Source organism: Triplophysa dalaica, chromosome 3 (assembly GCF_015846415.1).
Source record: "Triplophysa dalaica isolate WHDGS20190420 chromosome 3, ASM1584641v1, whole genome shotgun sequence".
Lineage (NCBI taxonomy): Eukaryota > Metazoa > Chordata > Actinopteri > Cypriniformes > Nemacheilidae > Triplophysa > Triplophysa dalaica.
This window is the reverse complement of record NC_079544.1, coordinates 11190967-11218749: the sequence shown is the minus strand read 5'-3', so window position 1 is coordinate 11218749 and position 27783 is coordinate 11190967. Positions and strand designations below refer to the sequence as shown.

Here is a 27783-nt window from a genome sequence, read left to right as displayed (position 1 = left end):
CAGCAAGCATTTATAACAAGGCTGGCAAACAAGACACAAACACACGCACTAAATCTTGTCAGAGGGTAGCAACCAGAATGTTCTGTGGTCTACAGAGAGAAACTAGAAAAAGCCAACAGATGAGAAACAAAACTGTAGCCTGTGAGAGAAAACAGAGAGAGAGTAAGAGGAAGAGATTAAAAAAAAGAGTTGCATGAGGTGGAGATGGGGTGATCGGAGAGAGCCGCGCCAGGGACCAGAGCGCTCGGAGAAATGAAATGCTTGAGTGGGGAGAAAAAACGGCACCCTCAGGCTTGCAGAGGAGATTGAGAGCGCATTAAGATTTCCAGGAGCATAATGGAGGCTAGCCACCAGATGTCTGCGGGCGGAAATGTGTGTGTGTCCATCTGTGAGCTTAGGTCACTGGTGGCAAGGCTAAAACATAGCGGCTAACAGCGGGTAGTGTGGTCAGGGGAAGGTAGAAAAGCATTAGCGGAGCACTAGGGCCAGAGGCAGGTGCCTGGCCCTGAAACAGATGCTGCTTGTAAGAACTTAATGTCCTCACAGAGGGGAGCTCAACGGCGCTGGGAAGGCCTATGACAGCTTATTAAAGGCCTCCGGCTGACAAGTGTTTGTAAGCTTGGGTTTCGAGGCTCCAAGCTCAGGGCTTGTGGTTAGAACGGAGAAAGACTCCTCAAGCTAAATTTGTCTGAAAACTGTTCTCGTCTTTATCCGGGAAGAACAGGTCCTATCGAGGCTTGCTACACTTATGAGACACATCAATCTCATGGAGAGGGCAATGAAACCAAACCCGGTATTACTCGCTGCCAGCCGGACTCTGTAAGGTTGGCAAACCCACACGATGCGAGTAAAGGTACAAAGGATGAAATACCAGTGAATATGTAAAAAAAGCAACAAAAATCTTTTGTTATACATTTCAAACAAACACCTAAGGGGAAGATGCTACAAGGTGTTTTTTTTCATGACACAATATCTTGTCCACCACAGACAATATCACACTTAAGAAGATTCTAGAAATATAGACCGAGCTGGGAGGGAAATTACATGGTTTCAGCATCATGATTGGTTTGGTTTCAGCACCCCGGATAGCCCCTGTAGTCCCTACATGCTGTTGTGTCATTGCATATTACAGCCGAAACTATTCAAAGGTGTCAGAAATGATCATAAACAGAATGTAGATTATTTTTTCTAAAAATATAACAAACATTATGTTCACACATAACAAATAAATCAATTTAACAAAAGTAAATTACAGAGAAAATGAATTATTTCTCTAGGTGGTATGATTTAATGTTCTCCCAATACTGAGTTCTTACTACGGATGTACTTTTTTAAAATAAATTAAGGAATAAAACAAAAAAGTAGCACCACCACCCAGTCAAACGCTCTCTGTGAAGCGTTGCGAGACAACAGAAGGAACTGCAGTCTTGTTTACTCGTTACAAACAGCCTCTCAAACAAGAGCCTTGAATATTTTAAAGATTCTATTTTATGACTTTGGTGAACCTTTGCTGAATCCAACGACCAGTTGTTGTTCTGTGCCTGCCGCCTGAGACTGATTCTAGATCCGAGCAGATCCAGTTCATAGTACTGACTCATAAAAGCCCTGGAGTGAGGTTTAAATTTACAGCTTAACGTAGCAGCAGCTGCACATTTATAGCACACCTTACTGTCTGCATGTATTACAGTCTGCCGTGCTATGGTTATGAAAACCATGAGATGACACTTTATAATGTCTTAAGTCGGCAGATCAATCTCGGATCCTAAACTAAGTGGGTTTTTAACAAATCTTTCACATATTTTATTAATGCGGAAAAAATGTAATTACAGAAATAACATACTTCTATATGATTTTTCAATATCATAAAATGACATGAAAAACTAAGTAAGGAATCATTTTACAACTTTCATATAATTATAAAAAAAAAAAAATCTGATGGCGCTACACAGTTTATATTAAAGTATTACAGTTTAACTGTAATACTACAGTTTTTGTTTTTTACAGTGATTTTCAAACCAATAATATACAATTTATTTATCATTAAAAATAGGCGCCATGACAAAAGACATTAGAAACGTATTAGAACCCATTATAATCTTCAAATATTGTTCACACTGGATACGTCACGCCTGTCACGTCCGATGTGGACACGGTGTTAGCTGTGAAATGCTCTACAGAACTTTGGTGTATCTTAGAAATGCAGTGAAATTTGTTAAATTACAGAATTACATTGCAAATCTACAAGTCTGGTGTAAACTAAAGTATTATTTGAAAAAACAATAATAAAAAAAAAATAATAATAATATATTTAACAATAAAAGTAACCAAAACTAATCTGGAAAATGTTTTATTTTACAGAATTGTAAAGTATTATCAGTACTATTTTACCAGTTTTACAAAATGATAAAAAATATATATGTATGTATTATATTGAGGTATTTCTCCTGCGCCACAGCTGGAATATTACAGCTTTTTATGGGTATATTTTTTACAGTGTAGTGATTTTCAAACCAATACTATTTTTTATTTACTATTCAAACCAACCTAAATTTAACTGCTAATTGTTTTATTTTACAGAATTGTACATATTATAAGCAATATTTTACAATTTTTAAAAAGGATATTATAGTGCTTATTTTACGATCAAGCTTCTTTTTACGGTTAAAAGTAACCAAAACTAAACTGAGAACTATATTCAATATAATAACTCCTAAAAAAAATGTGAACAGACGAAAGAATTTGAATTCTCTTTCCGAGAGAAATTGCTGAACATTACCATATTTACAACTTTGCCAGTTGATTTCTGTCTTTGTAAAATGTAAATTGCTGTCCCCCCGACAGCGCTGCGTCCAGATAGAGTTGCATTAGCCCAGTGTGCTGTACGCACCAGGGTTCAGAGAGAGGGACATGCTCTCTGATTAAATACCCAACAGTATGTGGCTGCAATCATACATTTATGTACCAGTGCACAATTTCCTACTTACTCTCATACAATCAACGAGACCACCCCCTGTTTCACACTATATAAGGGGGGGAGAGAAACATACAGATGAGGGGGGATCAAAACAGAGAGACAGGGGAGAATAAATAAGAAGAAAACACAGAAAGAGAGACAGCTATAGAGAGAGCAGTGTGATTAAATGATATTGCCCTGCATTAGTTCACACCGAGGTTAGCTGCCAGGAGGCAGCAGGCTGTGATTAGCTTCATATGTGTGTGTGAGGGATGGAGAGGGAAGCTTGTTGTATCGCAGGGCTCGTTTATGGCCTCTGTAGGAGTTTGAAGGGTAACAGTTGCTGCTCCCCACACAACCATAGCGAAGTTAAAAGGACATGGTGGGGATCACAAGCTTGCCATTATACGCCTCCTGACCTGGCATGTGCATTTTTATGCATTTTAATATATTGTGAGGCTGATCTCTCTGCTGAAAAAACTAAGATTAGACCAGTTTAGACTAGTCTAAAAGTTTGTTTCTGGAACAAGCTGGTTATCGTTGCATGCATAATAGCTTGAAAGTGGATGGGGACCTGAGGTGTCAAAATAACAAAAAGGAATAAGCACCATTATAACATCATTTAATTTGTACCCAATGTACAAGCTTCATGATAAAAAATACTTGCAGTGTTCTTGAAAGAAATTTTTTTTAAAGACCATTTGATATCCTTACTATGTTTAAACAGACGCATGCGTAACTGCTATTCATTGTGAATCTTGCTTTAAAAATCTGCTTCACAATCATGGTATACATTTAATTTCATGGAAGGGAACATAGCTGAGATTAATCTGTAAATAACGTTCTGTCTTTTAAAAGACATGAAGGTATATTATGAATGGACAGAATTTTCATTTTTGGGTAAACAACTAGCAATTTTTTAACAGCGAAATTGAATGTTTTTCGTTAGACACAATGTTAATTGCTCTCTCATTTGTAAGTCGCTTTGGATAAAAGTATATAATAATGTAATGAAATGTAATGTTTTCTTACAATATTATTTAGCAAATGTGCATCATACCTGTCCACATGCCAGTCCCATACCTCTCTCTCCCATACCATGAGGACAAGACAAGTTCAGCTCAAGGGCGTCAGCTTTAGCGTCCTGTTGAGGTGAAACAAATTAAGAAAATATCATCAAATGGTTTTTAGTGAAACAAAAAAGTGTCAAGAAACACAAGTAAATGGGTAACATTTACACACCAGCAAAAACAAATCAGAAATATGTCACAATGACATGCAAAAGATATTCCAACCGCAAAAACGGGTCACAAATGACACATTTAAAACAGCGAGAGCCCTAAAGCATCACAGAGAAGAAGAGACAAATCTATAACAAAAAGAAAAAACCTGAAGCATTTGCCAGCATTCAAAAGCATAAAATGGTGTTCTTAAAATAGACCCAGAAGAACTCTTTGACATGTCAGAGCTGCCAGAGTTTTTCTTATAAAAAAAGGGAAGCAGAAAAAAGGCAGCACAGGTGGATGGGGAGCGGGCGGGCGAGGGTGCAGAAAGTGGGAAAGCATTCAACAGGCAATTACGCTCTGGCGGCCGTTCTGAACCTCACTGAAATAGGAAGAGCCAGAACGATTTCTGCGCTGCACACCCTACAAAACAGCCGTAGACACACCGCCATGGCTTTCCTAAAGCCTGACAGCCATTAGAGAAGAGGGAGAGAAATTTGGCTGGATTTGAAAGACAAAATGACAGACGAGGCAGGCAGAACCGTGCAAATCTTCTTCGAGGTGTGCTGATAATGTCTTAGGTGCATAATCTATTATGTGGCCATACGTATGGGGACATCTGCTTTTTGAACATTTCATTCCACAAAATCATGAGAATAATATGAAGTTAGTCTCTATAGCAAAAAACTAGCATACTCTAGTTATATAGAGAAGAGTTTGATCAACGCTGTCACATTGTAAGGGGTGTTTGTACATTAGTGAGGTTTTGTACCATTGTAAGGCCATTAGACAAAGTTTCATATCTGATGAGAAGTGCCTAATAATATTGTACCTGCATCAGCCCATAATCATGCCTACATTCTTAAAGGTCCAGTGTATGACAATTAGCGGCATTTAGGGGTGAGGTTGTAACCAATAGCTCCCTCCACCCCTCCCTTTCCAAGCAATAAAAAGGCTTACAAAGCAGTAATATTTCATCACGCTATCGCTTCTTTGCCGAAGGAGAAAACCTATCTACGAAAACTGTTCTGTAGAGCAGTTTGTCTGTTTATACTGTAGAAATAAAATGGCGAATTCCATGCTAGGGGACCCGTGGTGTGTATAGATACAGATTTGCTTAATAGGACTAGGTGTTATAATCCCACTATTTCAGCACAGTTTAATTGCCCAATAGCATATTTCCGACACCCTATGCATGACAGGGGGAGCAGTCAAGAATATGAATAGAGGAAAGGACGTCCGAGGTTTCACTGGGTTCGTCAGCCAGGCATCCTTTGTGTTTGGGGATATATGATTATGAAGTACATAGCATATTTATACTTATCTTTTCTTGCTATTATCAGAGAGATATGTCATGAGTTGTGTATCCGATCCCCCTTTCATCACATCCATTATCCTCCCCGCTCACCTACAATTTCATCCCACTCCGGTGAAACCGCTCCATGCTCGATCAAATTGAAAATTCCTCTGCATGCCTAACACCTGCCTTTTTCAACCGAAGCCTTAACCCTCTTTTACAGCGCACGCATCTGCAGGACGTTACGGCTCCGAACGCGGCTACCAGAACTGATCGTGGTCATTCTAGTATATGGTTGTGTTTACACCAGACGTGACGTTGCATGTTTCAAAAGCGTCCCAGAAGTGGCTCTCCGCCGCTTAGCTAAAGATGGGCGCCTTGTCTATTTTTGCGAATGCCACGTCCAGTGTGGCTGGTCTAATCTGTGAACATAGGCGCGGAAAGGAAAATCAACACGCAGCAAAACCGCTCCACGATGCGTCGACCACATAACCTATATCCTATAATGAACACACAGCAACATCAGTCAAAAAAGAACAAAATTTATTTCAAACAAACACAACAGTTGTTTTGCGGTATCGGAACCGGAGCGAGACAACCCGTTGGCTAAGGCTGTTCTAGGCCCACTGGCATCTTTAATGCATGCTCAGTGCCCCCGGTCCCGTGTGGCATAACATAACAACCCATTACCAAATCCTCAACCCAACCATGCGCGCTAATCCCTGACTATACTCAACAGAGCTGAATCTGGGGATAAGGGCTTGGCCCGCTTTTTCTACTCCTCCCGAATATAGGGATACCTTTTTAGGGAGTTAGGCTGGGCATTTTGGGGGATGGCATTTGCTTCTACTCCCTTGGTCTCTACTGCTGCAGTAAAGCCCTTTAGTACTTGATTGTGGCACCATGTGTATCTCCCCTGTGTCAAGCTCTTCTTACAACCCACAAGAATATGTTTAAGGTTTGCTGGAGCTGCACATAGGTGGCTGGCTGGATCCTGTCCACACCAAACATGCAGATTTGTTGGTGAGGGCAGCATATCGTAGGTAGCTCTTATGATAAAACTTAGCCTGTTTGTTTCCATACTCCAAAGCTCACTCCAATTGATTTAAGCCCTTGGTGGGCTTGAGAGACCACTATAAGCGCATCTACTTGCTTCTTCTTGACACTGAACCTCCTCCACCACCAGGTTATGCTGTTCTTTTGGTGAAGCTTTCTGCCATGTGGGTGTGGTTGATCCCAAATCAAGTCCCTCTCTGCCATATTGAACTTGTCCCACGATGTCCCTACGTCTAAGGACTGCCTTCGTACCTGCTACCGCTGTTGCTGGGTTCCACTTTCTCCCTCTCACTACTGTTGGAGCAAAATCTCATACACAAGGATCACAGGATTCTTTTAGCGTCTTTTCCAGCCTTGTTTTGGTGCATTTAAATTCCTCCACAAGGCTTGAAATAGGAAGAGAGAATGTTTTGATCTCCATTAGTGCTCAACTAATTTTCTCCTGGAGCTTATCCAGCAGCTGCTTTGTACATGCTTTGGTTGTTGTGATGGTTGTCATGTCATCCATGTATGCCCTGATAGGAGGTAATCGCAACTCATTTTTCTAACTCTCTCCTCCGACCACCCAAAGCGATGCCCGGACTATTATTTCCATTGCCATCGTGGAAAGCCAGTGGTGAAATTGTGCAACCGACCATTATGCCAACCTCCAGCTGTTGCTACGTGGTGGTACTATCTTGTTTGGTAATATAGAATTGGAGGTCCTGAAAATATGGCTTAATCACAGCATTGTTACCTGCTCTGGAACGTGGAGAAGTCAAAGGCTGTCCACAGCAGTTCATGTGGCATTGATCCAAAGGCATTGGCAAGATCTAGAAAAACCACATGCAGGTCTTTCTTCTCCTTTTATGCCATTTGCAAACGTTGCCAGATGATGTTAGCATGTTCCAAACATCCGAAGAAACCCCCTATCCCTGTCTGCCTTGTGCACTGAAGTGTCAATTAAGTTGTTACTCTTCAGAAATGCTGAGAGTCTATAGGCCACAACGCTGAAGACAATCTTACCTTCCACATTCAAGAGGCTAATTTGGCGAGACTGGTTAATAGTTTAAGAGTTTTTCTCTGTGGGGATTAGTATGTCTCCAGACCTACAGTGTATGTAGATAGAAACATCTAAGATGTTGAGAATTTTTCTTTCTTTGACAGTTCCTACCAACAATGTCCATTTAAATACATCCACATGAAATTGACACACAATATTTAGTTTTTTATGATTTTTTATAAAGCACTTTGAAAGATGCAAACACTGCTCCAGAAGCACCTCCGGTTTCAGTTATATATAATATACATATATATAATTAAATCTTTACGATATATATGTAACATCTTTATTCGGTTATAAATGTTCAGTTAATCGTTTATGTAGTGTTTATAAAATAAATAAAACCGAAAGTTCTTCTGGACCATGGGCCTTTTTGCCAAATAATTTTGCTCCATAAATAAATGTTAGTTAACAGTGTTTTTTCCATTTTGTACCTCCAATTTTTATACTATATTGCTAGACTAGATAAAGGGTCTAAGCGCAACACCCAACATAAGCTTATAACCCCCACTACATAATTGACTAACATACATTAATAGAAGGTAGAAGTGTGTGCCAAGAGTTGTTTGCCTATTCTGATTGACAGGAACCTAAACTTTGGTTTAAAATGTGATTATATCAGCCGTATTCCCTGAAGAGACTAAAAACCCATATCAGTTGACCGCTAGTTAGATCAGGGCTGTGAGCAGAGCTCTTTCACTGCCATTCAATAAAACCATCTGGCAAAAAGTTGGAAGTCCACATCTCCACAAGGACAAATCACAATTATTGTCAACATATGTACATTTACATGGTATAGCTATACTAACTTTTTTTCCTAGCCTGTGAAAATCACCCCCAGAATATAATTTATTTTCCTCCAGAATATAATTTATTTTCCTAAATGTACACCTGGCGATAGGCATTTACGGAAGGTTGGGAATGTCTGTATTCTTCAGACATCAGATTTGGATTCTCCTGTCAAACCAAGATCCGTTTGTCAGACTGCCAGATGGTGAAGAGCGATAAATCCACGAACGCATTTCCACTACTCCCGAGTCTGGACGGTTACATTGTGGGTAGTGATCTTAGATTTGTATGCACCTGCATTACCATGGAAACCAAAATTCAACAACCAATACACTGTTTTTGTTTCCAACTCCAAAGGGAGCACTGCAAACAAAGATAAATGATACGTCTGCAAAATTCACCCAAGTGTCAGCCTGCTGTCTCCTGCTTAGTGGATGATCTGTTGTTGCTCTGGCTACAAACTGGACATATTAGAAGAAACCTATGATGAAACCAAAGCAAAAATATTTGTGAACGCTTCAAAGCCTATGACCTCTTATCGAAGACAATTTGAAGTACATCACATCAAAGCCCTCCACTCTAACAGAAAACAAAAGCCAACTGTTGCATTCATCCAGACAGTTCAAATAGATGCAGAGTTGGTTTCCATTCTTGACTATAACAGCAAGTTCAGCATTTGCGTGCAGCTCTGCAGCTCTGCAGGCTTTGAGCCGTGTCTTACCTGCAGGGCTCTGATAAATTATGTTTGTGTGTGTGAGCGAGACAGTCGGTGGAAGATGTCTGGATATGCTCCATTAGACAGCCAGAGGCGCCAACACAAACACTGATCAGAACTGACACAAGAACTTTGACAACGACTAAAAATCCCAGTGAGATCAAAGCCCTGTCGCCTGGCCAAGTCCCGCTCATAGTGGCATCAAGGCACCTTTGAAAACCCCTTTTTAATGAAAGAATTAATGATGGATGTTAAGAAATGGCTTTGACCATTTTCTCAGCTAAACAAAAAATTAGACACTTTATTACCACAGAAAAGTGGAAGTATCAAAAGGACAAGGTTTGGCCTGCATGAGCCAATTATGACCTGGTGGTGGATGTTGTAACTGCATCATTTGGTTGCAAAAAGCATCTTTTTGCATTGATGGTCATCCAAAAGTTGCACTGTTTTTTTGATGAATGACTTTTTTGCTTGTTTGAAAGGTTGCATTCTTTTTTCAAGGGTTCCAACATCAGCTTAGACGGCACCTTTGAAATTAATGGGAATGCTAATGTTAAGCTCTTCATGAGCAGCACAACATAAGTAAAATATAACCCTGACTCAGACAAGACGACTCTCGACATTCTGTAATGCATATTACGATACAGGCATGTTGAGGGGGATGGACGGTCATACCAATACAACAACACAGAATGACTAACATGATATTTTATTAAACTTCCCACTAAACTCCCTCACAAATGTGTTTTCTAATTTTTGTTTCAAGTTCATTGTCACGACAGCCTCCTCGCTGCACGAGTCACATCTTCTCATGGGTTTTCTCAATGGAAATGCGCACGTGTGGGTTTAGTTAATGTAATGTACATGCGCGTTTGTGTGTGTGCCCGTTATATGCGTTTGAGGGCGTTGAGGAGTCAAGCTGGAAGGGATGAGAGAATAGACACCTGAATTAGAACATCAGCAGCAGAAAGCGTAAGTGATGGCAGAGTTACATTTACATATTCCTGTCCAATTCAGCGCTGGATGTTTATATACATTACCAAGCAGTTCTAGAGGGAATTATAACGTCTCCGAGCAGGGTCGACGCCAGGGGTGGGCTAAGGGGCCTGAAGCCCTGAATGTTTTCAGGAAAGCCCTGAATGTTTTATTACCATGCCATGATTATTGATTCTTGTCTTATTTAGGTTAAGCAAAGTCTCGTTGCTAGGAATTGTCGCTTTGTTTACTAGTTTTGTCTTTACCAGCAGCCTCCAATTTCTAATAGTTTTTTTTAAATGTATTTAATACATTTTAATGAAGTTTTTGTGATTCTTTTTTATTACTCACCCCACAACTCTGGTGCTACCAAATTAAGGGCTGGTGCCACCAACATCAAGTTTTAGTCTAGAGCCCTGTCAATGGTAAGAGACTGGCGCTAGCAAACGCCAAGGTCATGGGTTGGATCCCAGGGGATTGCACAAAAGTCCGAAACAAATATATAGTACAATGCAATGTAATTCGCTTTGGATGGATGCCAAATGCATAAATGTAATGTGGTAAACTTCTGCTGTTAACTATCTGCTGTAAACAAAGCAGATTTAATTACAGCTATTGCTAAACATTCTGGTCTTTCCGTTTTAGGACTTACTGAAACCTGGATCAAGCCAGAGGGCAGTGCCACACCGGCCGCCCTCTCCAATAACTACACTTCTTTCCACAGCTCACACCTATCACGGAGGGATGGAGGAACCAGTCAACTTATCCCTTATGACTGGAAATTCAAACAGCTAGCACCCTCATATGACAACATCTCCTTCGAATCCTATGCTGTTACTGTCATCCACCCTGTTAAAACTCATGTTGTAGTTATCTATCATCCCCCAGGTCAGCTTGGACATTTCTTGGAGGAGTTGAATGCACTTCTGTCATCGGAAGCAGCAGCTCTTATGCAACCCTTCTGCAGTGAAGACCAACGTGGTAATGACCTGCAACTCTACCTGCGCGACTGTACCGAGCAAAGACACTGGCAGGGCACGCCACGTTAGGCTTTGATTTTAATTTTCCATACAATTACTTTCCATCTGGTTAATGTTTAGTTCGGTTTTGCTATTAACATGTGTTTCCAGTACATTCAGACTGTCCACCGTAGAAGCACTCACAAACGTACACAGTGGAGACCTAAGCACCATCTGCGGTCACCTCCTGCTTCTGCTTGTCTGGCTGTAGGGCTCTGGAACTGCCAGTCATCTGTCAACAAGACAGACTTCATCCCGGCCTTTGTCAGTCAGTCTAATCTCAATGTTCTGGCACTCACTGAAACATGGATCTGCAAAGGGAACACTGCAACTCCATCGGCCCTCTCCAACAACTTCAACTTCACCCAAACTCCTTGTCCTTCTGGGCGAGGAGGGGGAACGGGTTTGCTTGTTTCTAACACCTGGAATTTCACTCTGTCTTTTCCTTGCAGCAACTCCTCATTTGAATACCATTCAATCACCATTACTTATCCATCAAAAAAACATTGTGCTGTCATCTATAGCCCTCCAGGTCAACTGGGAAACGTCTTAGAAGAGCCTGACACACTGTTGTCCTCTATCCCTGAATATGGCACTCCACTGATAACGCTAGGCGACTACAAGATCCACCTAGACAAACCACAAGCAGCCTACTTCTTAGCTCTCCTCTCCTCATTTGACCATCACAGGGCCAACACCTCTCCCACCCACAGAGCAGGACAACAGCTAGATCTTGTTCTGACTAGTAACTGCACCGCTATTTAAATTCTATTTACTCCCTTGCATATCTCTGCATTTCTTTATAAAGTTCACTGTAACAGTCCCTCTAATCTCACTTCCCCGACCCTATTTCTTTCTGTCATAATCTTCGTTCCCTCACTCCCACTTGTTTTTCGACCATGGTGTCTTCCTCCCTACCCACCACAACCCTTTACTCATCTCTCAACGCTGAGGAAGCTACGGATAAGCTCTGTACAACCTTAACATCCCGTCTTGAGAGTGCCCCCTTACCTCTAGGCCTGCATGTGCAACACCCTCTTGCCCCTGGCTTTCTGAGACTCTTCACGACCATCGGACCAAGCTAAGGGCTGCCGAGAGGAAGTGCCGCAAGTCTAGAGACCCTGCTGATCTCTCCAAGTATCAATATCTTCTTTACTCCTTCGCTACTGATATATCTACAGCCAAAACAAATTAATTTCAAAACAAAATCTAAACTGCATCTAACCTACGTCAACTTGCTTCTCTCTTCTCTGACCCCCTCCACCCCCCTCCAATACCTCACTGACTGCTGATGGCTTTGCCAACTTCTTCACTGATAAAGTGGAGATCACCTGCAGGCAATTCTCTACTCAATGAATCCCTGATCTGTCTCTTACCCATTGCTATCCTCAACTCCCTGCTTTCTCTCCCCTCTCGGAGACTGATGTCTCCAAAATTCTCCTTTCCACCTGGCCTACTACATGTCCCCACGACCCGATCCTTTCCCACCTCCTAGAGGCTATCTCTCTGTCTCTATTGCATCAACTTGCACACATCATAAATACCTCCATCACCACTGGTACTGTTCCCACCTCATTTCAACAAGCCCTTGTAACACCTTTACTCAAGAAACCATCACTCAAGTGATCAACAACTACAGACCAATCTCACTCCTGCCTTTCCTCTCAAAGGCCCTCGAATGGGTAGTATTTAAACAACTCTCTGCCTATCTCTCACACCACGACCTTCTAGACAGCTAACAGTCTGGCATCAAGAAACTACATTCTACGGAGACTGCTCTCCTGTCTGTCGTTCAAAACCTACGGCAGGCAAGGGTTAAATCTTTGTCATTTGTCCTTATCACTCAACTGGTTTAACTCTTATCTCACAGGCAGATCCTTTGATGTTATGTTGGGGTCTTAATATAATGTAGATTTCATCGACTAAAACTACACTTAAACTGAAATGATGGAGAGGACTAAAATATGACTAAAACTAAATTGCATTTTTCGTCAAAAGACTATGACTATAACTAAATCAAAATTTACTGTCAAAACTGACACTCAGTGACAAACCTGCAGTACAGAAGGTTCAGTTGAGCCTTAAAATGTTAAAGAGTACCTAGCATAGGGTTTTTTAAGTCCTACTTTGGTGTCCAACAAGAAGTTGTCCAACAAGAAGTGTATGTACATACAATGTTTAAAAACACTATAATGTTGTATTAATAGGCAGTTATTCGTACCTTACTTCTTGATTGACTCTCAAATGATTCGTTTCGCGATTCATCCATCTAGGCCCCGCCTACCCGCTAACCTTGTGTCATGTGATTGGTCAGATTGTGTAGTCTGTTGTTATTGGTCAAACACGTTCATCATTAGAGGATTACGGTTTACATGTGGTTGGATGTCATGTATATTATATGTGTAGCTAGAGATGGCGGCGATTTTACCGTACCAATTTGAGCCCGAGTCTGACGAGGAAGAAGACACTAATTCACAACAAACTCCACCACGACTGGAGCAGGATGTTTGTCAGTGGCAAGTGACAACTCTTGTCATAAAAACTCCCAGTGTGACAACATGCATGTTGTGCTTTTGCTCGTCAAAGAATTAAAATATATATTTTCTTAAAATACTGTTAATACGTTAGTAATACAGTTATTTCGTCTTAACTGTGCGTTGTCATGGTACATAGAGCATTTCAGAAAGTCGACCTTATGAAAAACTATATATATGAAACCAAATATATCTATATAGGTGCACGTGTGGCAAATGTGTCAAAATGCAAAGTTAATAGGAAGATAAACAAACTGTATAACCCCAGAAATAACGGTACATGCTAATGTTAGCGTTATATGCATTAGCTAAACACAGACATAAGGTACGAAAATATTTCTCGAAGTTAAGACAAAAATCCAAAGTTACACTTACAGGTTGGGATTCGCTGGAGCTAACAGATCCAAATAGAGTTGATATTGCCCCCTCTTTCAAGGATCGTCATTTCACATACCCTGCAGTGAACGCGGCAAGATTATTAAACCAATGTTCGGTGAAATGACGCGCCCACAATACAAACCTGGGGTTATACTCCATTGGTATCTTGGAAAAATTAATTGTAACCATTTTTCCCTCAGACGTTATTCCTTTGGTAGTTAAAAAAAAGACCGACTTAGTTTCACACCGTAGAACACAGGCTCTAGACATGATACACATGCATCACATACGAGCGACAGTGTTTGGTGGAGGAGAGAAGTTTTCGCGGCAGTCACAGTAAAACGTAGGCTGGGACTATGTGTAGTGACGTAGATACGTAGATACTCTTTAAATTCTTGGTAACAGTTTACAGTAAGGGTTCATGAATTCCTAAAACGAAAAGTTATTTTCGTCAGCTAATAAAAACGAGATTATTGTCCCACCTGTCGTACATCAGTTTGGGCGCATGTGCTGCTTCTCTCATATACATTTACATTTTTGCATTTGGCAGACGCTTTTATCCAAAGCGACTTACATTGTGTTATCCTATACATTCATACTTAAGCATATGCAATCCCCTGGGATTGGAACCCACAACCTTGCGTTGTTAACACAATGCTCTTACCACTAAGCTACAGGAAAGCTGTATATATAAGCGGTAGAGAGAAGTCTCTGGGGGTAAGCAAGCACAGACATATATTCTGCGTCTCCACGTGGTTTACATATGCCTGTTAACTTTACCGCTAACACGAGCTACTGCATAATGTGAAATGCAACAAAGTCAGCCAAAAGAAAACCAACGCTATCCTCTACTCATTATAGAAGTGATGAAGTGAGTTAAACTGTACATTCGAACCTAATATGTAACTTGTTTGGATGACCAAAGAAATGTTATACAATGTATGTCTTTTTGAAAGCTATTTCTCATCAACTACTGTCTAAAGCAAAAACAGTGCAGGCAGCTGTTTTCTTCAAAGAGGCATGCCATGAGCCAATAGCATTTGATTTTGAGAGCGTTCAGAGCATTTCATTGGTTGAATGAACTGAATGAAAACGCCCTACTTAACGAGTCATTTGAGTCAAATGGGATTGAATGAACTGGAACATGTCGTTCATGGTCTATTGTTCTGTCTTCCAACATTGCATCTATTTACAGATTTTTTCTGAAAAATAAAGGTAATGACCAGGTTTAATTTTTTTCTATGGTGAAGTAAATTATAACAAAATAGTTGAATCTTTGTATGGAACATTTAATTACACCAAGTAAATGATTTACATTTAAGCATTTGGCAGATGCTTTTATCCAAAGCGATTTATATTGCATTATCCTTTACATTTGTTTCAAAGTATGTACAATCCTTTGGGATCAAACCCATTACCTTGGCGTTGTTAATCCCATGCTCTTTACAATTGAGCTACAGGAAAGCAAAACCATTTTGATTTTAGTAGACTAAATATAATGTATATTTAATTGACTAAAATGTTTTTTCATATTTTGTCGACTAAAACTAGAAGGGGTTGACTAAAATGTGACTAAAAGTAAATTGCATTTTCGTCAAAAGTCTATGACTAAAACTAGATCAAACTTTGCTGTCAAAATTGACACCAGATACCGACTGGTTTTTGGATCCCCCAATACAGTAAAACTGCACATTTTAGAGTGGCTTATTATTGTGGCTAGCTTAAGGCACACCTGTGCAATAATCATGCCGTCTCATGCTGTACTCAGCATCTTGATATTTTTTGCGCTTTCTTTTTATGTCATATACAGTAGTATACTGATGTATTTGTATTTTTAAAACAGGATTAAAGAATTTCAATGAACTCCTGTATTTATTTCACCTGGTGCTAAGAATTGTGTTCTTGGAGGACTGCTTGGTTTAGTATTTACATTTACATTTTTATGCTTTATACTTTCATCCACAGCGACTTACATTGCACTCTACTTTACATTAGCGTCATACTCTAACCACTGAGTATTATATACTTATATACTAAAATCAACCCATGACCTGTTGATGATTAATTCACTATTAAGTAGCCGTTTACTGACATTAGCTCAAAACCTGTTAATGCATCTTTATGTCATGACTTTATTTGAAGTTGCCTGTGATGATTAATTCACTATTAACAAGCCATTTACTGACATTAGCTCATGACCTGTTATTGCATCTTTATGTCATAACTTTACTTGTAGGGGCCCGCGATGATTAATTCACTATTGACTGACTGTTTACTGACATTAGTTCATGATATGTTAATGAGTCTTTATGTCATGACTTTACCCAGGTTGATTGTGATTATAAACTTATCATCTAGTGCATTTAAAGAAGTAAAGTCAAGATCAGGAACTAGCCTGTTTTTGAATTCAATGAAGCTCTAGTAGTGGCATGTTAAAGGGAAAAACTGCATAAAATCCCTCAAAATCAAGTTATCAAGATCACAATGTTGGTTATTTAGTACATTCATGGATAGTCACACACTCCACTGTTTATGTGATTATCCAACTCTCAATAAAATGGTGAAAATGTGTAATCCGAGGACCACCTCTAATCCAGCAATGTGACAGATGCTATTTCCAAAGGAGTAAAAGTGTGATAAAATTGTGTTAATTCCTATTAAATATTACAAAATTACTCATTACAAGTTCTCAGAAGAATTCCTTGTTCTTTATTTAAGGGTCGATTTGGTTTGTTTCTCTTCTAGTTGTTAATTAATACATTTACTTATACTAACAAACATCTACTAACATGTAGTTAACCTTGGCAGTATTAACACATGAATCCTCATGACTCCAGTATTAGCATAAGTTTATTAATTCTTGATTTCTTCAGTCATCATTAGTTCAAATGGAAGTAAGTATTAATTCAGATATTAGTAGATGATTATTCATGGACCCTTATTGTAAAGTGTTAGCAAATTCTTTATTAAGTTGTATGTGTACCAAAACAGTTCCTGAAATTGTTAATATTAAACCTCAGTGTTCACTGTTGCCAGAACCACCCGGTCCTGTAGATTCAACCTCTACAACATTAGGAAAATTAGACCTTTCCTGTCCGAACCTGCAACGAAAGTCCTAATACAGGTTGTTGTCCTGGACTATTTCAATGCCCTACTGGCTGGACTCCCAGCTTGCACAACCAAACCTCTACAGATGATCCAGAATGCAGCGGCAAGAATGGTCTTCAATGAACCGAAGAGAGCACACGTCACTCCTTTCTTCATTAAGTTACATTGGCTCCCTATAGTCGCTCTCATCAAATTCAAAGCTCTGCTCTTGACCTATAGACCACCGCTGGTCCGGCACCCCATATCTTCACTCACTATTACAGACTTATGTACAAGCCAGATCCCAACATCATGTGGTTCAATCCAAAAAGGAAAAAAAAAATCACTCTCATGTACATTCTCTGGATCGGTTCCACATTTGTGGAATGATCTCCCCGCTGCTATAAGATCAGCAGACTCTGTGGCCATCTTTAAGGATCGTCTAAAAACACATCTCTTCTGTCAGCATTTGACCGATTTGTTCTGACTTCTAATTCTTTTCTACTCTTTCTATCCGTATACAAAAAACGTAGCTTTGTATACTTTGGTAGGCTACATGAGACCAGTTTTACTGCACTTATGCTTTTTGTTCTCCTTATGTTGTTCCAATTGCTTCTATTGTTTCCCTCATTTGTAAGTCGCTTTGGATAAAAGCATCTGCTAAATGACTAAATGTAAATGAGCTCGTCAATATCAATCTAATTGAGGGGGCCAAACAAATGAAAGATGGTGGAATTTGCTATGGACAGAAGCTGGTTAGGTGCACTTTAACGGCGAAAGAGCCAGTGCGATGTAATTAGCTAGATGTTAAATGTTTGATAAATGTTTTGTCATAGAAATGTTAGGTCCATTCTCATGTTGCTCTGGCTGCATCGCGTTTTCCTTCTTTCTTATTAAAGTTATATTTTAGGGGCTTTTTGACTTTTTTTTGATAGTACAGTGGAGAACAGACAGGAAAGCTTTGGTTAGAGACAGGGGAGTTGGACCGGCAAAACATGCTCGAAACGGGAATCAAATTTGGATCGGGCCATAAGTGCACTCTCTCTATATGTCGGCGCACTAACCACAGCAAAATCTGTGAATTTTAATGGTTTAAAGTCATATGTCCTGTATGTTAACCAACTTTCTTCAAAATATCTCCTTTTCTGTTTGAAATGACAAGAGGCTAAGTAAATGATTGCAGAATTTCAATTTTTGGGTGCCAAAAAAGGAATTCTGTATTATTATACTTGTGATGTTTTGGTCTTTTAACATCTTAACAACTTTTGTGTGTGCAGTTGCAATCAAATAAATGTTATGTATGAACATATTTTGTATCATTCAAGGTGCAAACTGTTTAAAGGAACAAAATATGTTTTTGAGTGATAAAAAAATAAGTGTTTACATATCTAGATATTTTTAAACAATTTGCAACAATAAGCTTATTGTAATGATTTATTCATTGAGCTGTCAAGTACATTCATGGGAAATGTCAATTTGATGTCATTTGACTTCATCCCATTTACAGATAAGTACGTAAATAACCTGTAATGATGTTTCAGAAAGTGCTGTCAAATTCCAAAATAAACATTTGTGTGACATGTATATATAAATACAAAAACATACTTGTACTGAATTTTTTCAAAATATATTTAATGAATATTTGAAGAGTTTGGTTCCAAAATGCGCTTACTCTGTTTTCTTCATGTTTTTTATTGTTATCATGTTTTATTGTGTTTTATTGTATTAGTTAGCTGTATTTTAAAGTTATTCTGGCTTTAATCAAAACCAACCAACTGCAGTTTGATTGATATTTATTGGAATGCACTTAAATAAAACGGAGTTATCTCATTTAGGAACCAAACTCATTCAAATTCGTTTATAAATGATGTAAATTACATTTAAATTAAAAAAAACATATATATATGTATGTAAAAATGTGTTATATTTAAGCACACACATACGCACATATTTAAATATACACCCCATACACACACACACAGGAGATGATGACATTGTTTTGCCATTTTTCTCTTTAAGTTGAAGCTATGTTAGCTACTAGACTGAGACAAGCGCAACGAAGCAGTGTGGTCATGAGGAAGAAGGTTGTTTGTTTCACTGCTACGACAAACATACACTTTATAAACTTTTACGACTTCTCATTCACAGTTTATGAGCACAGTTGGTTTCTGTCACCCGAAAGGCTGAAATCCAATGATACAGTATCTAATGCAAATTTAATGTAAAAGCGTCTTTCCACAGAACCAATGAGGCTTTACACTATGAATATGGATGCGACTCTGTTTGTCACAGTGTTGAGAAATGCTACGTGTGATAAACAAATGCTTCTTCTTGCGATGTGCCAGGAAAAAGCTTCACATTAACAGATTTTCAAACATGAATAGATATCCTGAGGAACAAAATCTTTACAACATTAAATACTTTTTATAGATTCCTCTTCGTTTACTTGTTACGATTAATGATTATTGATTATTGATTTTAAACTGGATAGTATATTGAAAATAAGGCTTGCATATGGCTTTGAGAAACGTGTTTATTTTTATTGAACTTTTATGGCGCTTTTGCGTGTTTCTTATTTGAAGATATGGTCATTATGACCTGTTGTTATATGGAAGTGTATAAAAACTTCTTGTGTTGCACATTAAAAACTAACAGCATATAGATTCGTTCAAATCAAAATTTGCTATTTATCACACAAGTCCTATTTTGGAGTGAATTATTCCTCTAAAACCCACCAAAGTTAAAGTGCTGACACACCTATAGAGTGAATCGTGGCTTACCTCAGCCATCTTTGCCAGCCCCGTCCAATCAGCTTTGTTGTAACCGCACATAATACTGGCAATGATGATCTAGAAGAAAAGAGAGAAACAGAAAGAGAGGTAAGATTGGTGGACAAAGAACAAGACCTCAGGGGGATAGAGAATGACTGATGAATTGTGATTTCACCTGATGCGCTTGCACAAAATCCGGCACTTTTTAATCCGTATTTATTTATTTATTTGTTTACAGCCCGGCACTCAATGGGACCCTGGAAAAGCTATTACCCGCCTTAAACTGTGCTGCTTTATAATTCAGTGCATTTGTAGACGCCCAGTGGCACGCACGTATTATTAAAACAATAAAAACATCACGCTGACGGCATTATTCAGCTCCTTTGTGGCAGGGCAGGATTTAGCTGTATTACTCTCTCTGTATGCGGAGACACTGTAATCGCGCTATAAAGCGGGGAGATATATGCCGCGTGTCTTCCCCTCGCATAGCGGTTTTAGGGGAAACAAATCGGCGCGGATGGCGCGCAGAGGAACGCTTGGTGGTTGGCGGGCAAAGCATGTGTTGAAGTTTATGAGTCCATCCATTCTGATGCTCGCAGGAGTCTGGGAGACCTGTAGCACCCCTCCAGCCCCCATCTCCTCTTACCCCAGGGAGCTCCGCTAAACCTCACATACTGATTTGCCAAGGCACACGAACACACAGTCAAGGTTTTACTAGTGTCAGTAGAAAGGGCGTAAAAAAGGTGTCCGTTTTTACATGTATATCTATAATATAATATCAAGGCTCCTCTTTTTTCTTGTCTCGCTTTACGCAGAACCTCAAGCTTGAAAATAAAATACATTTGCTGAATGTTCCCGGAGGGCAACGCTCCATCACAAAAAAGAGAAAGAGCGAGAGAAGGAAAGAAAAAAAGAGAGCGGCTAAGTCTCTAAGAAGCATAGGAATCACCCTGTTATCGATTTAATAACACTGTGCTGAGGTAACTGAGCCCGTCCGCCAACACTGGCAACACTGCCCCTCTAGGGACCCCCATCACCAGAGAAACTGTCAATCATCCACTGATACAAGGAAATTAAAAAAGAGACGAGGGAGGGGTTGTGGCGAACGTAGCATCTTCGTTTTCCACACATCGTGTCTATTCTTCAATTTCAGGCATTCCGCTAACCTCTCGCAAGCCCCCCGCGCTCACAAACGTGTCTGTCGGGATGAAATGTGTGAGCTGGTGTAATTTGACATCATTGCGATGGGTTTGTTATTCATTATGCTTCTCTGAGTATTCATTTCATCCAGCACTGTGTGCCCATCACCCTTGACCACGAAGCAGTGACACGGTGTGATGAGCTCGCCCCGACACACACTTCAGCGTTCCCTGGAGTGTATTCAGCACAGGAGGCGGTGCCCCGCGCAGAGCACGATAAGCTTACGCGAAGCGCTGGAGGAAAATGGAATTGTAAATAGTAAATGGAGATAATGGCGGCTCTGGATTGCTGTGACCTGCCCAAAATCGATAAGCATTTTCAATGAGTCTATACTGACCTATGCAGCATGTAGATCACATTTATCCACTGGACACAGAGGAGAAAGAGACGGGGTGATTTTTCCAAAATCTAGTGGACTGAATCCAAAAACAGCAGCATTTTAAGGTGTCACGGGTGTGCTTCTGATTCAAGGGGTGTTACAATTACTCTATTTTGCCCAAATTCTAAAGCAGCACTAAGGCAAGTTCTCAGTAAAACAGTAAATTTGGACATCCAAGGCTTCGGAAGGACAGCAATGATATGCAGCCACGCAAACATTGAAAGACCATTTAAAAATGATCTTCTGTTTTTCTGAATTTACTATTTATATGTATGTGAACCACAAACAATATATCTCCCAAATTTCTAATAAAAATATTGTTTCTATTTCCAGAAAGTGAGAATAACAGAAAAGACGCTCTGTATTTTTTCAGACCAAAGAAAACAATTTAAGCAATACAACAGTAATATTTGCACATGTATTTAGAAAAAGTCAAACATTTATTTATTATGTGATAAGGCCAGTCTAGTCAAATAAAAAAGGATCCAGACAGCCACACATCTGTGCAAAGAGATTCAAGAGGTTAGCGGGAAAGATGACGTTGTGCTTCATAATTACAACCTGTAATTCAAAATTAATCTCACCCTTGAGTGAAGCAGGCAGTCAACAAAACTTGAGGAAGTTATTTTGTGCTCAAACGGGCTGTCTCATTGCAAGTGATTAGATAGAAAGGAGATGGCTGATTGCGATGAAAAGAACACTAGAAAAAGCTTTTGTCATCTGCCCGCGGAGTGACTGCAAGGAAGCCGCAGAAAAGAATGAAGACCTCTGAAAATCTTCTATTGGAGAGATTCTATTACGCAATTACTCGTAAAGCAGTTTACATGCACAGAGCAACTGGAATTACTGAGGGACAGAAAATGAGGGAAAAAGATGGCACCTCTATTATAGAGAATTATGGCTGTTGATAAAACACTGACAGGCTTTCCCATCCGCAAAAAAGGTGAGAAACAAAAGTAATGAATCACATTATGAGAAGCAGCTACAAGAGAAAGAGAGACAAGAGAAGTTGGAGGATTATCTGAAAGTGAACTTACATTTTTTGGAAAGTCAGCTTTGAGTTCTGAAACGCTCTTGCACCAGTAGGCGGCTGTTTTCTCGCTAATGAGCTCAATGTTGAGGAAAGAGCCCTGGCCGGGGCCGAAAACGTGACCCGAGGTGGTCCCACGCACGATTCGAGGAGACACGTTGGTCACCAAATCCTGCAGTAGAAAGAAACTTTGTCACTTTTAACTAGAGCCCACTTTTAACAAAAAACAGACCACTTTCATTGGCTGCATATTTATCAAACCTTGCGAAAGAAATGTTCTCACATTTTAAGATCTCCAAATATTTTCTATATCTTCATGATACAACTATCAATCAAATAATTCTCACTGTTTTTTTACAATTAAGAGAAAACTATGATAAATTATTTGATAATACCATGGCTCATTAGCAAGAGCTATTAGGATTCATTTGCATGTGTTAAACAGGAGCCACGTCATTTTAAACAATTACGATTAAGTGAGAACACCCAGTTCCCTTTGTGGGCTTTCTTTTTTCGAACAGAGGGAGAAAGAAAACACACTGTTTGTTCTTACAGTACAAAAACAAATAAATCTGCCGAAAAACATGGTTACTTCACTTATTGAATTAAAACCAAATGTGCTAAAAACTAAAAACTATCTAAGGAATTCTAATGGATTCAATACAATTTTTAACAGCTTTTATTACAATACCATTATGAAGCATTAGCTGTTTACCATTAAAACCATTACATATTTCCTTTCTGTAATGTGTGTTTTGGTCCTTATTCCAGTAGAATTCAATGATGTTCTATTGATCCCACCAGCCAGATAACATCCCGCCAACAGGACCAACACCATTTAAGAAAGACTGAATTTACATGTGCATCAATAATGTGATTATTTACAATAACCGGAATCATGACCAAGTCTACATTTTCAAAGTTTATTCACTAGCATGACATTTCAATGTAACCGCATGGTGGTACATATCACTTCACAATGACTCTTACACAAGTCAGAGACGGCATTGTCTACAGGTCTTTGAGACGTGTCCAAAAAAATACAGGTAGAGGCCTACCTACGTACATGTGTATCCTCCTACAAGTACGCTTTAAAAGGTAATACGTGTGAAGGATCTAGCGGTAAGTAAATAATCTCTGCTTCTCTCAGCCCATTAGCATGTGTTAAGCTGTCAAACATTAGCCTAGGTTGAATTAACACACTTCTGTAGTCATAGATGCGGTCAGTGGCAAACAGTATCTGCGTGTGTGGTTCTCCGCAAATTGAGGGGATTATCGTGCCAGCGCAGCCCAGTAATCCTTCTTTTTTAGCCTAAAAAGAAAAACGTACTCTTCGATAAGGGAGAGATCAAATGGCTTGAACGTCTGAGGAGGTTCTCTGATAGGCCGGCCTGGAGGCATATTTAGGGTAATTACAGACAGAGGAGCCCATCACCCCGCCCCCCCCCTCAAGCCACACCCCTTCATCACTGTCATTCTCTTTAAAGAAAATCTCTGGTTAAATATTTGCCTCCCTGCTGTTTCAACAGTACACAACGCCAAGGCTGTTTTTTAAGCTGATACAGGAAAGCATTTGGCCACAATAATCTCTCTGACTATACCCATCATTATGTTGACATACACTTAGCTGTGAGAGAGAGCCGAGAAACGCTCCTGCAGCGACATTTTCCACTCAGCCTGAACATTTTCTTGTGTCCTTGAGTTAAAGCTGGCATGTGCCTCTGATCAAGTTGAATGGAGATTGCAAAACAATAACACCTTACACAATCCTTGGCTGGGGGTTATGTAAGCAAATTCCTGGAAGTACAATGTTGGAGAGCAGGGCTGCTGACTGCAGATTAGATATGGTGCAAAAACAAACCTATTTACTTCAGGATGTGACGTGGTAAACAGGTAAATGGCCTCGATGGTAATGACACTGATAATTGCTTTTCCATCTACTTGCATAGATAGCTCCACACTCCTGTTTTCAGACCATAATGGGGACGGGCAAAACCTTTTTTTAAATTAAACTTCACTTCTTTTCCTTTCTGTGTGCAGACTTTCAGAAATCAGAAATCCATTTAGGCAGTCTAGATGTTCCAGTACTTCTAAAAAAAACTTTTCTGTTTTCTTTCAAATGTATTCCACTATTTTTGAACAAGTGTGTTCAATGTGTATATTTTGGCAGTGAACGTTTCAAAGGCGCCATGGCCACTTTACTCATGGATACCTTTACATCATACCGACCGCTTCCACTTGTCTTTTTTATTTGCACGGATTCTAATAAACTCATGAGTCTGTGCTTTCCATTCTTTAAAATGAAGGGTATCTCAGAAGCGTTTGGCAAGGATACTGACATGCAAGAATGATTGTGTGCTGCCCCTGAGTAACTTTTAAAGGACCACTGCGTGTCTCTGCATTCAAAGAAACTTGGAAATTACACAACCACTCTCATATTCTCCATATTCACAAATTTAATCAGATTCTGATCGTACATTCAGAATAAGCCACATTATATTATAAACTGTGCGTATACATTTCTCACAGAAAAAAACATTGCACTGGTTATGATTCATTATGATTCATATACTACCAGAGAACCACACGAGCTGCCTTGAATATGAATGTGAACGTGTAGAAATGGAGGCAGTTGGTATCTGAGCGTCACAGATGGCTTTTCACAGATCACTAATGAAAAGATGCACATTCATCCTTGAGTCCTGTGCACGTTTCAGAGTAGATTTCAATGGGTTAAGCAATGACAAAATGAAGAGTATACAACTATATATATATATATATATATATGTATATATACAGTATGTAAAGATCTCAGCCATAGAAAACATCTAACAAAAAGGTGAATGTTGTTTGCCTCATGGATTTCTCCAAGGCCTGTTGAAATAATTTAGCAGAGCAAAGCAATTGAGATTTTTTTGTAGCCTCTTATAAAACTGACCTCATTAAGGTCATCTACTACTCATATTTAGCAATAAAGCAAAGCTCGTTTTGTGCCTTTGATTTATTTTGACAATTAAACATGCATTCAAACCTTTCCCATCTCTTATTTCACGTTCAAAATCGTGGTGCTTATTTCATAAAGTAATATGTCAGGGCATCAAGTGCTGAAGCTGAAAGGAGCTCTCTTAATTTAGCGGTCTCATAAAGGTGACTGAACATGATTCACGTCTTATAAAAATAACTTTGCAACAAAGTAAGAAATGAAAAGTTTGGTTTCAAACTCCCACACTTAATGTACACTGATTATAAAAAGTCACCACAAAGCTTTCTCTCCTGTCATGAAACTCAAACTTCCCACACACGACACCTGCGTTTGGCAAACCTGCTTAGCGATGTTAGCATGTAGCAGTCTAACTAGCGCACAAGTCACGTAAAAGTTCTCTCATTATTTGGTAATGACTAGTAATACCCTAATGTACGGTTTGAGTCATATTAATAGTTGAAAAGAAACGCATTAACATCGAAGTATGCTAATGATATTAGAAAAACTTTTTCTGTAGGATGTGTATCTTGCTTTTGTCTTAAGAAAAGACATTTAAAAAAGAAACAAGAAGTTCAGATAAAATTTATTTTAAACTTAATGTTAACTTTTTACATTTAACACCCTCATGTCATTGCAAACCTGTATGACTTTCTTCAGTAGAACACAAAATATATTATGAAGAACCTTGGTAATCAAAAAAACACGGGCCCCATTGACTTCCATTATACGGACACCAAACCACTGGAACATTTCTCAAACTACCTTATTTTTGTGTTCAACAGAAGAAATAATCATATGCAAATTTTGTACGACATGATTAATAAATAAATGACTTTTCTTCAGCCCTTTACAATAATTTTTATTTTGTTATTATTTAATAAAAACAAGTAAAGTCAATCTCAACCGTTCAAATGCTATTACCAGCTTTTACTTTCCTGTAATGAAGGCCTTGGCACCTCTAGTCACTTTGGAATGCTGTTCTAGCAGAGAGTCAGAGCCAAGGGTTGGCTATACTACAGCACGCCCAGGGCGATAATGAATTAAGAGCCACACTCAAGGACACAACAGCAATACATGGAAGAGAATAGCGCCTATTGATATACATGCACTGAGATTTGAAACAACAGACCCTCTGGGTGCATTCACCCCTCACTAAAGCCTTTTGTTTGGCATAAAAGTTTCTCTTTACATGAAAAAATCACAACCTAGTGTGAAGGACTATTTCTTTACAGGCTTTTGTGTTTATAGATATGGACAGACAAAAAGGTGACCAGACATTATAAAAAATTGTAAGCTTGGGATCAAGATGGATTCACCCATAATTGGGTCAGCCATGTCACAACAGGTGTCAGCAACCGTATTTGTTAAGGATCCAGTATAATTATTCTCATTAGGTATTATTTTTCTTAAATCTATAAAAAATAAAGCCACTGTTCACAAAAATGTTTACAGGAAAGGAAGAGTTCAATTGATACTTTGGTCACCATTTTCACACCCTTGTTTTTCTAAACATGCATGTCTTTCTTTTTCTCTGTGGAACACAAATGTAGCGTGTGCTGTTTGCTTCTTTCTTTCAAATTATAATTCAGTGTTCAAGGTTTTAAAAGACACAAAAGCTCTATGTAAAACACGTCAAAACTCATTAACGTCAACATACTGTCGTCACAACTGCATCACTGTTTGAATCACATTGTTTGAACTCAAGAATCAGATTGCATATCAATCAATCAATTTCACACTTTCCAGATTAATTCAGACGCCCACCATTTTAAGTAACAATTGCTTTCAGAAGACTGAATCTTGCGGGTGTATAGAGCATTTTTATACTAGTTTGGTGTTTTCTGAAGACAGAATATTGCAGTTGTATAGATCATTTTTACAATAGTTTGATGTACAATAGAAACTGTGTAGTTTTTCAAACTTCAATCCCCATCCATTGTAACTGAATAAAGACGAATTGTGGTCTTTAAATCTTGATTTGTTTTCTATGGATAGAAGCATTTTGTCATTTGGGTTTAGAAAAACATACAGATAATTAAATAACAACATCATTTTGATTTGTGGATTCATATTTCCATCACCCTCATTTTACAGTAAAAGAAAGATATTTACCCAGATCTATAAGCCCACACAAAGAAACCCTCACAGCTGGTGGTGTACTCCTAACAAAATATGTGGTGTACTATACTATACGACTGTAACCTCGACCTCAAATGGCCAAAAGAAGGGGGTCAGTGTGTTTATTTTTCTAGTAACATATGACGATTATTTCAATTAAATATTTATGCATAATTATTCACTTATGCTTTGAATATAAAGTTATAGAATTGGATGAAAAAAAATTGGTGGAAA

General features: G+C 39.0%; 1 protein-coding gene across 1 annotated transcript in view; it reads right to left on the bottom strand.

The window, feature by feature from the left end:
• dpydb (dihydropyrimidine dehydrogenase b) overlaps positions 1–27783 on the bottom strand; it is a 120436-nt gene that overhangs the window by 29409 nt on the left and 63244 nt on the right. Inside the window, exons 14-16 of the mRNA XM_056743741.1 lie at positions 22456–22620; positions 19849–19917; positions 4014–4097 (exon numbers count right to left, since the gene is read on the bottom strand). Coding sequence (XP_056599719.1) covers positions 4014–4097; positions 19849–19917; positions 22456–22620 — 318 coding nt within the window. The remainder of the gene's footprint in view (positions 1–4013; positions 4098–19848; positions 19918–22455; positions 22621–27783) is intronic.